Source organism: Nerophis ophidion, linkage group LG07, assembly GCF_033978795.1.
Source record: "Nerophis ophidion isolate RoL-2023_Sa linkage group LG07, RoL_Noph_v1.0, whole genome shotgun sequence".
Classification (NCBI taxonomy): domain Eukaryota; kingdom Metazoa; phylum Chordata; class Actinopteri; order Syngnathiformes; family Syngnathidae; genus Nerophis; species Nerophis ophidion.
In genome coordinates, this window is record NC_084617.1 from 67,288,886 (window position 1) to 67,302,098 (window position 13,213).

General features: G+C 40.4%; 1 protein-coding gene across 8 annotated transcripts in view; it reads left to right on the top strand.

Moving 5' to 3' along the window:
* The window catches only part of ncor2 (nuclear receptor corepressor 2), a 245,010-nt gene that overhangs the window by 88,864 nt on the left and 142,933 nt on the right, over positions 1-13,213 (top strand). For all 8 annotated transcript variants that reach the window (XM_061906950.1, XM_061906951.1, XM_061906943.1 and 5 more), the window contains exon 6: positions 7,016-7,129. In XM_061906950.1, the coding sequence (XP_061762934.1) occupies positions 7,016-7,129 (114 nt within the window). The remainder of the gene's footprint in view (positions 1-7,015; positions 7,130-13,213) is intronic.

Consider the following 13,213-nt stretch of genomic DNA (forward strand, 5'->3'; position numbering starts at 1 on the left):
TAGTAGCTACCTCTCTGCTCGGGGAGGGTGTGTGACGTTGCACGCCTGACGTATGTAAGTAGGTGCGCTTGTTTTTCATGTCTCTGTGAGAAGGAGAGACAAGAAAGAGTGGGAAACGCATGCAGTGTAATGCCCGCAGCTAAAAGCAACTGTGTGAGAAAATATACTCGAATATCACGATATAGTCATTTTTTATATCGTACAGAAACAAACCCGCGATATATCGAGTATATCGATATATCGCCCAGCCTTACTCTGAACAGACAGCTAGAAAGAGGCTTGAAGAAAACTAAATCAATGCAAATTTCGGACCAAAGCACGCCCATTATATGTTATGTAGACCACAAGTGTTTGAAATATTGAAAAGAAAAGTTATAATATGACCCTTTTAAATGTAATGTTTTTATGGGCAATAAGACTGGGAGAAAAAAAGACTTACCACAAATTTACAACTTAATAAAATATATTTGGTGAATGGCTTTGATTCATCTTTGCAGTCTAGTTTAGAGTAATAAACTAAGCACAGAATGAACTGAGTCACCATGACCTTTTCGTTGCTTTCATAAGTTTTATATTTCTGCAGTTTTGTGAGCCACACTAATATAAAAGAGCTCAATGGGAAACATGTACTGGTACAAACATCAATTTAAGTCTATGAGACTTGGTATTATTAAAGGGAACTAAGATCAGTGTCGCTCACCCATTGATGTTTCTGTCAGGCTTGGTCAAAAGGATATTTCGGCAGGCTTTTATTTTGAAAGCTTCCTTTCACCGCCAGAGTCGGGGCAATTTAATATCTACAATAACTAAACTAGTTGGCGAAAAAGGTTCCAAAAAAAAAAGGAACAACCAAAATCACTCCAAAAGGAGGAAAACACAAAAACAATGACAAACTATAATTGCCGCCGTATATTCTATGAAACTTATTATAAACACAAAATGCTCCAACAGGAGGAAGAAACAATGGCTATGAAAATTCTACACTTTCTCTAATCTAATAAATGTTGACCAAAAATGTCACTCGAAAATTTGAGGAAAGAAAAAACTGTAAGAAAAATTGAAAACTCACCACTTTGGCTGTAAAACTAAATAACACAAAATCACTCTGCTGAGGAGGAGAAAAAGAAAACTCAAAATAGCAACGAAGGAGTTTAGGATCAAGGTATACAAACGTGAGACGAGGCAAGGCATGGGCGGGATGCTAGAGAGGCACGAATACTCGAGACAATCTGGCACAGAACAAGGGGAGGCGTGGGCTTATAAGACACATGAGGGTGATGGAGAACAGGTTGAAACAATCAGGGGTCAGACTGATGACACAAAAGGAAGGGCAAGTGATTAGTGTTGTGTCGTTCGCGAACGATTCGTTCGAATGAACAGATCTTTTGAGTGAACATACTGAACCGAATCAGTTCATGAAGTGATGCGTTCCTTTCTCAATCCAGTTGAGCTCCGCCGCGACCATGCCGGTATGAGTGGAACTGGCGCATTCTGTGACTCACTGAACCCTCGACGCAGCCAGCTACTCATCATGGGGGCGGGGGGAGGGACCGAGGGAACGATTCGGTCACCGCGGATTAACGACATGAATCACTCAGTGAACGACAACGCTCTCGCTCTCAGGACTCGCAAACCTACTGACACAGAGAACTGACTGTGTCGTGGAGGAGGACGTCACATTGAGGATCTCGTTCAGTCACTGTGCGCGTCGTTCATTGGGTGCTGAGGGCTTGAGTTGTTCGCGAACTGACACACACCGCGATCTGCCGCTGGGGAAGCTGTCACTGACTGACTCATGATTCGCCGACCTGCACACAGAACTGCTGCTGCAGAAGTGTTTCGGTGAAGGAATCTTTTGAACGAATCAATTTAAGGAACTGATTCTAGTGATTCAGTACAGTCAAAAGAACTGCCGATCCCATCACTACAATTGATCTGAAACGAGAGGAGTTACTTTTCAAAGTAAAACATGCAATTCACGAGACAGAAGAAACCAAGGCAAGCCGGCTTGTCCCTCACCGCGGTGTGACCGTTTCCAACAACATAAACAAACCTGTTTAGTGATCATATTAACTGTCAAACCATGAAACGTTTTATTTAGCATTCAGCCAAACATTACAGCGTGTTAAACACATATATAATGTAGGGTTGTCCCGTTAACAATATTTTGGTATCAGTTCCAAAATGTATTTTGATTCTTTTTAGAATAAAAGGGATCACCAAAAAGGTCATTATTGAAAATCTTATATTATGGGCTTCACGGTGGCAGAGGGGTTAGTGCGTCTGCCTCACAATACGAAGGTCCTGCAGTCCTGGGTTCAAATCCAGGCTCGGGATCTTTCTGTGTGGAGTTTGCATGTTCTCCCTGTGAATGCGTGGGTTCCCTCCGGGTACTCCGGCTTCCTCCCACTTCCAAAGACATGCACCTGGGGATAGGTTGATTGGCAACACTAAATTGGCCCTAGTGTGTGAATGTGAGTGTGAATGTTGTCTGTCTATCTGTGTTGGCCCTGCGATGAGGTGGCGACTTGTCCAGGGTGTACACCGCCTTCCGCCCGATTGTAGCTGAGATAGGCGCCAGCGCCCCCCGCGACCCCAAAAGGGACTAAGCGGTAGAAAATGGATGGATAATTACAACCACACAAACACACATTTGTGTATTTCTGAACTTCTTGGGACCGCCGGAAAAAAAACCTACCTCTTTACTACCATCCTATATAAATAAATAAAGATTTGTATTTACAACATTAATAATATATACATACTATGCAAAAAAAAAACGCGGTTTGTGAAAGATTTGTTGGAATTTCACAAGAAAAACGTAGACTTTTGGCAGTATTATAATAAAAGTCGTAATTTTACCCAACCCGAGTCAAAATTTTACAAGAAAAACTGAACATTTGTGCAATATTATAATGAAAGTTGGAATTTTCCTCAATAATCGTCGCAATTTTGCAAGAAAAGGTTAAGATTTGGACAATAATATGAAAAGGGTCGCAATTTTACTTGGCAAAAGTCACAATTTGATAAGAAAACTTTGAAATGTTGGCAATATTATAATAATTATCAGGAATTTTAGTTGGCAAAATTGTGACAAAGGTCATAATTCTTCTCAAAAAATGTCACCGTTTTACAAGAACAACAAAAGATTTGGCAAAAATGTGATAAAAGCACAAATTTTAGATGACAAATGTCACCATTTTGCATTAAAAAGTAATTATTTTACATTAAAAAAAGTATGAATTTTACGGGAAAATATTGCAATGTTACAGAAACAGAACCTTTTTTTTTTTTTTAATTCCAATTTTGTAAGGCAACTTTGAAATGTTGGCAATGTTATAATAATAATCGGGAATTTTACTTTGCAAAATTACGACAAACGTCTTAATTCTACTTTAAAAAATGTCACCGTTTTGCAAAAACAACAAAATAATTGGCAATAATGTGATAAGAGTCCTAATTTCACGGTGGCAGAGGGGTTAGTGCGTCTGCCTCACAATACGAAGGTCCTGCAGTCCTGGGTTCAAATCCAGGCTCGGGATCTTTCTGTGTGGAGTTTGCATGTTCTCCCCGTGAATGCGTGGGTTCCCTCCGGGTACTCCGGCTTCCTCCCACTTCCAAAGACATGCACCTGGGGATAGGTTGATTGGCAACACTAAATTGGCCCTAGTGTGTGAATGTTGTCTGTCTATCTGTGTTGGCCCTGCAATGAGATGGCGACTTGTCCTGGGTATACACCGCCTTCCGCCCGATTGTAGCTGAAATAGGCGCCAGCGCCCCCCGTGACCCCAAAAGGGAATAAGCGGTAGAAAATGGATGGATGGATGAAAATCTTATGATACATTGAACATATGTTTCTTTTTGTAATCCAAAAACAATTTTGGCATTAAATAACATAGTGAACATTCTTTACACGTCTCATTGACTATGTTTACACTGCAGGCCAAAGTGGCCCACATCTGATTTCTTTGAGATCTGATTTTTTTCCATTTTAATGATTTTTTCCATTTTACTTGCAGTTTACACTGCAAGTAAAATGTGATTTTTATCAGACTGCAGTGTAAATGCGCACAGGCTCCAATGTGGTCGCAAAGTCACTTACATGTGCACTTTGATAAAGTGAAAACTGGTAGGAAGTCACTACTACTACAAAATGAAATGAAAGTGGTAACTAGGGCAAGGCGATACATCAATATGCTCGATATATCGCGGGTTTGTCTCTGCGATATAGAAAATGACTATATCGTGATATTCGAGTATACGTTCTCACGCAGTTGCTTTTAGCTGCGGGCATTTTTTTCCAAGATGGCGCTGCTGTAGTGGCTGCTATAGGCAGGAGCTCTGTGCTCTTGTATCATCCTTTTGTGTTTCCCTCTTGTTTTCATGTGTTATTATATTTTTTTGCCTTTTGGTCTGGGACCCTTTGGGACTGTGTGACAAGGGGTGCCACTTTTGTGACCTCTGTGGTGCTTTTTTTTTGTGGACTTCTGGATCTGCCTCCCGGGAGCCTTTTGGCCATGGAGACCAGCTGCTGGGTGTCTGCCACACCGGAGTCTGTTTGGAGGGACTGGAGGAGATGTGGATGGGGGGACAGGGCTGCGGAGCTGGCACTGAGCGCTGGGACGGAGAGGTTTCGCTGTGTCTTGGCTGGGTGAGCAGGTGTCAGACACCTCAGTCACCTTGGACGTATCCTCGCTCATCCATGCGGACTGGACACTGGCCGAGAGTGGAGTCAGCTGTCTTGGTTGCTTTGTTGGGTCTGCTTCTGTCTCTGGCCATGCTCCCTCCTCCCCAGCGGACGATGGCGTGGAACACCGCAGAGGCCACCACAGTGGATATGTTTATTTTACTTTTTATTCATAGCTGTATGTAGAAGTGTCTGGTTGTATCTGCTGCTTTAATGTCTTTAATGTCCTCTGTGTTCTTTGATGTTTGATGTTTCCCTCTTACACACATGGAAGAGGGATGTGTATTATGGCTATGAGTTTTTTTTTTTTTTTTTTCCCCCTTGGCCTCAGTCTGCACTCCCTCTCCAAGGCCCAGGCTAAGACCGATTTTTTATTTTATTTCATTTTAATCTTCTATTCCCCCCCCCCTTGTTTACCTGTATGTCATCTTTTTTGTAAGGGGCGCTGGAAGCCGGCAGACCCGTCAGCGATCCTGTTCTGTCTCCCTGTAATGTTTGTCTGATCTTGAATGGGATTGTGCTGAAAATTGTAATTTTCCTGAAGGAACTCTCCTGACGGAATGAATAAAGTACTATCTAATCTAATCTAATCTAATCTAATCATTACACTACAGGCGTTTCTCACTCTTTTTGTCTCTCCTTACAGAGACTTAAAACAAGCGCACGTTGTTACATACGTCACACACTGTCGCGTCATACGCCCTCGTTGAGCAGCATGGGTAACATTAGCTGTGATGCTAGCGGAGTGGTGCGAGTGGTAATACGAGAGAAAGAAGGTGCAAATCTGGTAACAAATGAAGGAAGAATTAATTCCTAAGAAAAACAGCACGGGGTCCATCGTCTGGCGGTGGTTTGGCTTCAAGCGGGAAGATGTCGAACAAGTATGTGGCAATAGTGTTGCTACAAAAAGTAGCACCTACTGCTAATTTGTAGCATCATTTGAAAAGTCACCCGCTGGAGAGTGAAGAGTGCTTATTCCGCATGTCAACATCTCTGTTCTGTGCCAGGCCCACAAAATGCCGAAGCAACCATTTCCAGATCAACACCGTATGAAACAAATTGTCAACAACAGAAGGAGATAACGTGCGCAGGAGCCTACCACATAGCGAAGGACATACTGTACACTATTTGATTTCCTATTATCATTTTTATTTGACAGTTATTGAAATATCTTGTCAGACACCATGCACAAAAGTGCTCTTTATTTTTTTTAAACTATTGTAGTTGGGGACGGCTTGGCGAAAATGGGAGAGTAACCGTGCCAGCAACCTGAGGGTTTCTGGTTCAATCCCCACTTTCTACCAACCTCGTCACGTCCGTTGTGTCCTTAAGCAAGACACTTCACCTTTGCTCCTGATGGGTCGTGGTTAGGGTCTTGTATGGCAGCTCCCGCCATCAGTGTGTGAATGTGTGTGTGAATGGGTGAATGTGGAAGTAGTGTCAAAGCGCTTTGAGTTCCTTAAAAAAGGTAGAAAAGCGCTATACAAGTACACCGTTTTTTTTTTTTTTTTTTGCGTTCTGTACAAGCAGTGCACTTTAATTTATTGTTGTTTTGATATGTCATCTTAGTGACATCATGCACAAAAGTACACTCATAACTTGTTTTAAAACGTCTCTGACAATCTTGCACTTTCTGTTTTGGAAATGACATGAATGTTTGTGCCACTGCTTAATAACACTTTAATTTATACCGTTTTGGTAAATAGATTTAATTGTGGTTTCTCTCTCTGCATGTAAGTTTAAAATAAGCATATATTAATTCAGTATGAATAAGAATGTTTTAATGTAGACCCATAGAATCATTATACTGCTGTGATTATATGCATCAGGTGTTAATTCAAAGCCAAGGCAAAATATCGAGCTATATATCGTGTATCGCAATATGGCCTAAAAATATTGAGATATTAAAAACAGGCCGTATCGCCCAGCCCGAGTTGCAACACTTTATTAATGAATGTTTTTTTTATTCGAACAGTAATATAATGTATGAATAAATGTATGTTATAACGCAGGTTACAATATGGTGTAATATATTTGGGAGTGTTGTAACCTTTTTATGGCTGTTTAGTAGAGGAGACACAGACATCAGCGTGGATCCACGGTAGCTTTATTTTTCAACTCGCATGTAAGCAAATGCGCCTAACTTTATTTCCCGAGATCCTGCAGACACAGAAACTGGAACTTGATGTGAAAAAGATGCATTTAAATCGTGTGTGTTACACTGGACCCACTGTATTTAACGAGACCTTGTTAATAACCTTTGGAATATAAACATTTTTTTTGTCATTTTTAAATGCTAACTAAGTCATCCTTGTTTGTGTGTTGCAGCAACAGCTGGAGGAGGAGGCTGCGAAACCTCACGAGCCGGAGCGGTCCATTTCCCCACCACCCAGCGAGGCCAAGCATCGCAGCTTGGTGCAGATCATCTATGATGAGAACAGGGTCAGTGGAACATACGTCTGAGACTCACTTTTTCCACCAAACTCACATTGTTTCACACCGAAAGTAAGAATGTGGGCTGAAATATCGACTGTCTATGTATGCATTCTATCAGTGGTTCTTAAACTTTTCACCATAATGACCAACATTAAAATACAGTAGCGTGGTAGGCCAAAATATTAATTAAACACATGGCGGAGGTTTTGTTTAACAAGTATGTTACATATTTTTGCTCATTGTTGCCCACATTACACATAGTTTGAACAGTAACACTGAATATATGAAAATTAAACACTGTACTTTAATCAAGTGATTCTTCGGCATACCACTAGATGGAGCCCGTGTACCACTAACAGTTTGAGAATCGCTGCATTATATGCATGCATACCCGCGTGCGAGTAACAGCGAAGCACCATCAACACAGAATTCTCAGGTTTTATTTACTCATTACATTTAAGTCTTGCAATATTAAAAATGTGTCACTTTTTGATTATTTGTAGTTAACATATAGCACAATGTTTTTCAACCACTGTGCTGCGGCACACTAGTGTGCCGTTAGATATTGTCTGGTTTGCCGTGGGAAATGATGCAACTTCACCTAATTCAGGGGTCGGCAACCCGCGGCTCCGGAACCGCATGAGGCTCTTTGGTAACTCTGATGCGGCTCAGCTGCACAATCGCCGACCCCCCAGATTGTTGCGGGGAGATTCCGGAATTCAATGCCTCTCCCGGACATCACCCTTAGTCAACGTTCTCCAATTTTCACTTGGACTACAATATCAAGGGCGTGCCGTGATGATATTACTCTTAACGTCCTCTTGAACATCATCGCGCCCACCATTCACGGAATGCTATTTGCGTCGTCTTGAACTTCATCACGCCCGCCATTCACGGAATGCTATTTGCGTGCCGACCGGACACATGCCTTTCGCTGCTTCTATCGGCACATGTATGAGATTGCAAGGCATACTGGGTGACACAGAGTACACCGACGGTTGTGATATAAACAACTTTAACACTCCTACTAATATGCGCCACATTGTGAACCCACACAAAAGAAGAATGACAAACACATTTCGGGAGAAAATCCTCACAAAAACACAACATAAACGCAACACAACAAATACCCAGAATCCTTTGCATCCATGACCTTTCCTGACTATGTTATACAGCCGGCGAGCACCAACCCCATCCTCCCTGCGTGGTTGAGGTGGGCGGGGTTTGGTGCTCGCGGGGTGTATAACAAAGTCAGGAAGTCTCGTGGATGCAAAGGATTCTGGGTATTTGTGTTGTTGCGTTTATGTTGTGTTACTGTGAGGATTTTCTCCCGAAATGTGTTTGTCATTCTTCTTTTGTGTGGTTTCACAATGTGGCGCATATTAGTAGGAGTGTTAAAGTTGTTTATATCACAACCGTCAGTGTACTCTGTGTCACCCAGTATGCCTTCCAGTCGTGTGCGTGCATCTGCGGAAGCCTCTCACAACATCTTGCTGGACTGGCAAGCAGTTTGTACATGTTGTAGAAGGTGTTTAAGGCAATGGCTTCATAGCATGCCCTTATTTTTGTCATCTGGGTGACCACCAGCGGATATTGGCGAGAATAGTTGCGACTCCCATTGTCTTCCTCATTTTGTGAAACGGGTCGAAATGGCTCTTTGAGTGGTAAAGGTTGCCGACCCCTGACCTAATTGGTCCAAAAAACATTTTTTTTTGCAAATCAATAATTTTAATCTGCAAATACCGTGCCGTTTTTTAGTGTCCATGCTGTGTAGAACTTGGCTGTAGAACTGTGATCCCAATATGCAGACCACAGCGTGCAGGTAAAAAAAGGTAGTAACGCTTTAGCCAAAAATGAACGAAACGACAAGGCATTACAGCATAGGGATGGCTGTGTAAAATGACAGTTAAACTGAACTGGTTACCAAGTAAGCAGAAACAGAATGCTGGACGACAGCAAAAACTTGCAGCGTGTGGTGCAGAGATGGACGGCGTCCACAAAGTACATCCGTGCATGACATGGCAATCAACAATGTCCCCACAAAGAAGAATAGCAACAACTTCAAAAGCCTTGCTTGCTAACGCAAAGCAGGTGCGGGGAATAGCGCTCCAAGGAAGACATAAAACTGCTACAGGAAAACACCAAAATAACAGCACAAGACAAAAACTAAAGCACTACACACAGGAAAACACTAACAAACTAGGGACAGCGTGGCGCAGTGGGAGAGTGGCTGTGCGCAACCCGAGGGTCCCTGGTTCAATCCCCATCTAGTACCAACCTCGTTGTGTCCTGAGCAAGAAACTTCACCCTTGCTCCTGGTGGGTGCTGGTTAGCGCCTTGCATGGCAGCTCCCTCCATCAGTGTGTGAATGGGTAAATGTGGAAGTAGTGTCAAAGCGCTATACAAGTACAACCCATTTATTTATTTATTTATAAACTCAAAATAAGGCACGAGGACTACCTGGTGGAACTTCATTTTTTAACGTTTTCTGCTGGTGGTGTGCCTCTGGATTTTTAAATGGAAAAAAATGTGCCTTGTCTCAAAAAAGGTTGAAAAACACAGATATAGCAAACCAAAAAATATATATTTTACAGTTGCTTTAACTTTAACAGGTTGAAATGAAAGCCAAAATGTGTAAATGTCAATATACTTGGCAGATACTTGGCAATAATTCCATTAGATGCATGCAGGTTTAAATGAACCGTGAAACTAATGAATTACATTTATTTCAATTTAAAATACATTACTTGACGGCATGGCGTTTAATTATTGCTTCCTACTGTTGGACACAAATGAGCCGCTCATTAAAATTGGTTTGTCAACAATCCATTATTTTGTGCGCGCAATTTATGCATTTATCCATTTCAGCATTTTTATCATCTGTAAGGTGCTAAATATGTCTTTGAAAACGGATCTGTTTTTATGAAATGCTTTGCTGTAAAAGTTTGCTCGAATGACAAATGTATAGGGATGTCCGATAATATCGGACTACCGATATCATCGGCCGATAAATGCTTTAAAACGTAATATCGGAAATTATCGGTATCGATTTCAAAGAGTAAAATGTATGACTTTTTTTTAACGCTGCTGTGTACACGGTCGTAGGGAGAAGTATAAAGCGCCAATAAACTTTACAGGCACTGCCTGTGCGTGCTAGCCCAGTCACATAATATCTACGGCCTTTCACACACACAAGTGAATGCAAGGCATACTTGGTCAACAGCCATACAGGTCAAACTGAGGGTGGCCGTATAAACAACTTTAACACTGTTTCAAATATGCGCCACACTGTGAACCCACACCAAACAAGAATGACAAACACATTTCGGGAGAACATCCGCACCGTTACACAACATAAATGGGGAAGGCGTGGCGAAGTTGGTAGAGTGGCTGTGCCAGCAATCTGAGGGTTACTGGTTCAATCCCCTCCTTCTACCATCCTAGTCACGTCTGTTGTGTCCTTGGGCAAGATATTTCACCTTTGCTCCTGATGGGTCCTGGTGAGCGCCTTGCATGGCAGCTCCCACCGTCAGTGTGTGAATGGGCGATTGTGGAAATACTGTCAAAGCGCTTTGGGATCCTTAAAAAGGGGGAGAAAAGCGCTATACAAGTACAACCCATTTACCATTAAAACACAACAGAACACATACCCAGAATCCCTTGCAGCACTAACTCTTCCGGGACGCTACAATATACACCCCCCCCTCACCCAACCCCGCCCACCTCAACCTCCTCATGCTCCCTCAGGGAGAGCATGTCCCTAATGATGTTTCAAGGCATGTTAAAAAAAATGATACACTTTGTGACTTTAATAATAAATATGGCACTTTTTTCCATAACTTGAGTTGATTTATTTTGGAAAACCTTGTTACATTGTTTAATGCATCCATCACAACAAAATTAAGCATAATAATGTGTTAATTCCACGACTGTATATATTGATATCGGTTGATATCAGAATCAGTAATTAGGAGTTGGACAATATCGGAATATCGGATATCGGCAAAAAAGGCATTGTCGGACATCTCTACAAATGTACTCTCCCAAGTGATTTCATAACGAATGGTATATCCACATTTCAAGATAAATTTGTTCTTAGGACGGATATTTATCTCTCCTGCCATGGCAGCTTTATATATTTTTGTCACTTTACTTTTTGAGCCACAATTCTCATTGTTAGCTGGATAAATTTGTTCTTAAGACGGATATTTATCTCTCTTGCCATAGCAGCTTTATATATTTTGTCACTTTACTTTTTGAGCCACAATTCTCATTGTTAGCTGGATAAATTTGTTCTTAGGACGGATATTTATCTCTCTTGCCATAGCAGATTTATGTATTTTGTCACTTTACTTTTTGAGCCACAATTCTCATTGTTAGCTGGATAAATTTGTTCTTAAGACGGATATTTATCTCTCTTGCCATAGCAGCTTTATGTATTTTGTCACTTTACTTTTTGAGCCACAATTCTCATTGTTAGCTGGATAAATTTGTTCTTAAGATGGATATTTATCTCTCTTGCCATAGCAGCTTTATATATTTTGTCACTTTACTTTTTGAGCCACAATTCTCATTGTTAGCTGGATAAATTTGTTCTTAAGACGGATATTTATCTCTCTTGCCATAGCAGCTTTATATATTTTGTCACTTTACTTTTTGAGCCAGAATTCTCATTGTCAGCTGGATAAATTTGTTCTTAAGACAGATATTTATCTCTCCTGCCATAGGAGCTTTATATATTTTGTCACTTTACTTTTTGAGCCACAATTCTCATTGTTAGCTGGATAAATTTGTTCTTAAGACGGATATTTAGCTCTCCTGCCATAGGAGCTTCATATATTTTGTCACTTTACTTTTTGAGCCAGAATTGTCATTGTCAGCTGGATAAATTTGTTTTTAACACAGATATTTATCTCTCTTGCCATAGCAGCTTTATATATTTTGTCACTTTACTTTTTGAGCCATAATTCTCATTGTTAGCTGTACAAACTAATGTGTCAGTTTTGCCAATAATGGGATGAAAGAGAAAGATGTGGGGCATTTTGTTTGATTGCAAAAACATTCCCTCTCCTAAAAATGGTTATAAAAAGACTTCCCAAATGTTCAAAGAACATCTCGCAGTACAGCATCGGGAGTAGTGAAAGAAACAGCTGGGCTACAGTTTATTTGCAGATTAACAATTTTAGTGGCTGTTTAAATTCTAAACAGGCAAGGGGGAGCTCCAGGTGCATGCAGAATACAGATCAGCAATTCCGCTATCACAAAAATTCAGAAGTGAGAAGATCACAACCTAATAAGTACAATGGGCATTTTCAAGTATAGTAAACTGCCCAAGTTTCCATTTATTCAGCAGAGGCAAAACAGCTGTTGTGTGAAATGTAAAACATATGTCAGTGGGGCTTTATATTGCAATATTCTGTACATGGCATATAAAATGAGTACAAAAAATCTCAGCTGCTGTCAGTCCTGGTAAACTTTATTTTAGTTCATACTCTACATCAGGGGTCACCAACCTTTTTGAAACCAAGAGCTACTTCTTGGGTACTGATTAATGCGTAGGGCTACCAGTTTGATACACACTTAAATAAATTGCCAGAAATAGCCAATTTGCTCAATTTTCCTTTAATAAATAAATCTATGTATATATAAAAAATGGGTATTTCTGTCTGTTAATCCGTCATACATTTTTTTCCTTTTACGGAAGGTTTTTTGTAGAGAATAAATGATGAAAAATAAACACTTAATTGAACGGTTTAAAAGAGGAGAAAACACAAAAAAAAATGAAAATGTTATTTTGAAACATAGTTTCTCTTCAATTTCGACTCTTTAAAATTCAAAATTCAACCGAAAAAAATGAAGAGAAAAACTAGCTGATTTGAATTTTTTTGAAAAAATTAAAAGAATTTATGGAACATCATTAGTAATTTTTCCTGATTAAGATTAATTTTAAAATTTTGAAGACATGTTTTAAATAGGTTAAAGTCCAATCTGCACTTTGTTAGAATATATAACAAATTGGACCAAGCTATATTTCTAACAAAGACAAATCATTATTTCTTCTAGATTTTCCAGAGCAAAAATTTTAAAAGA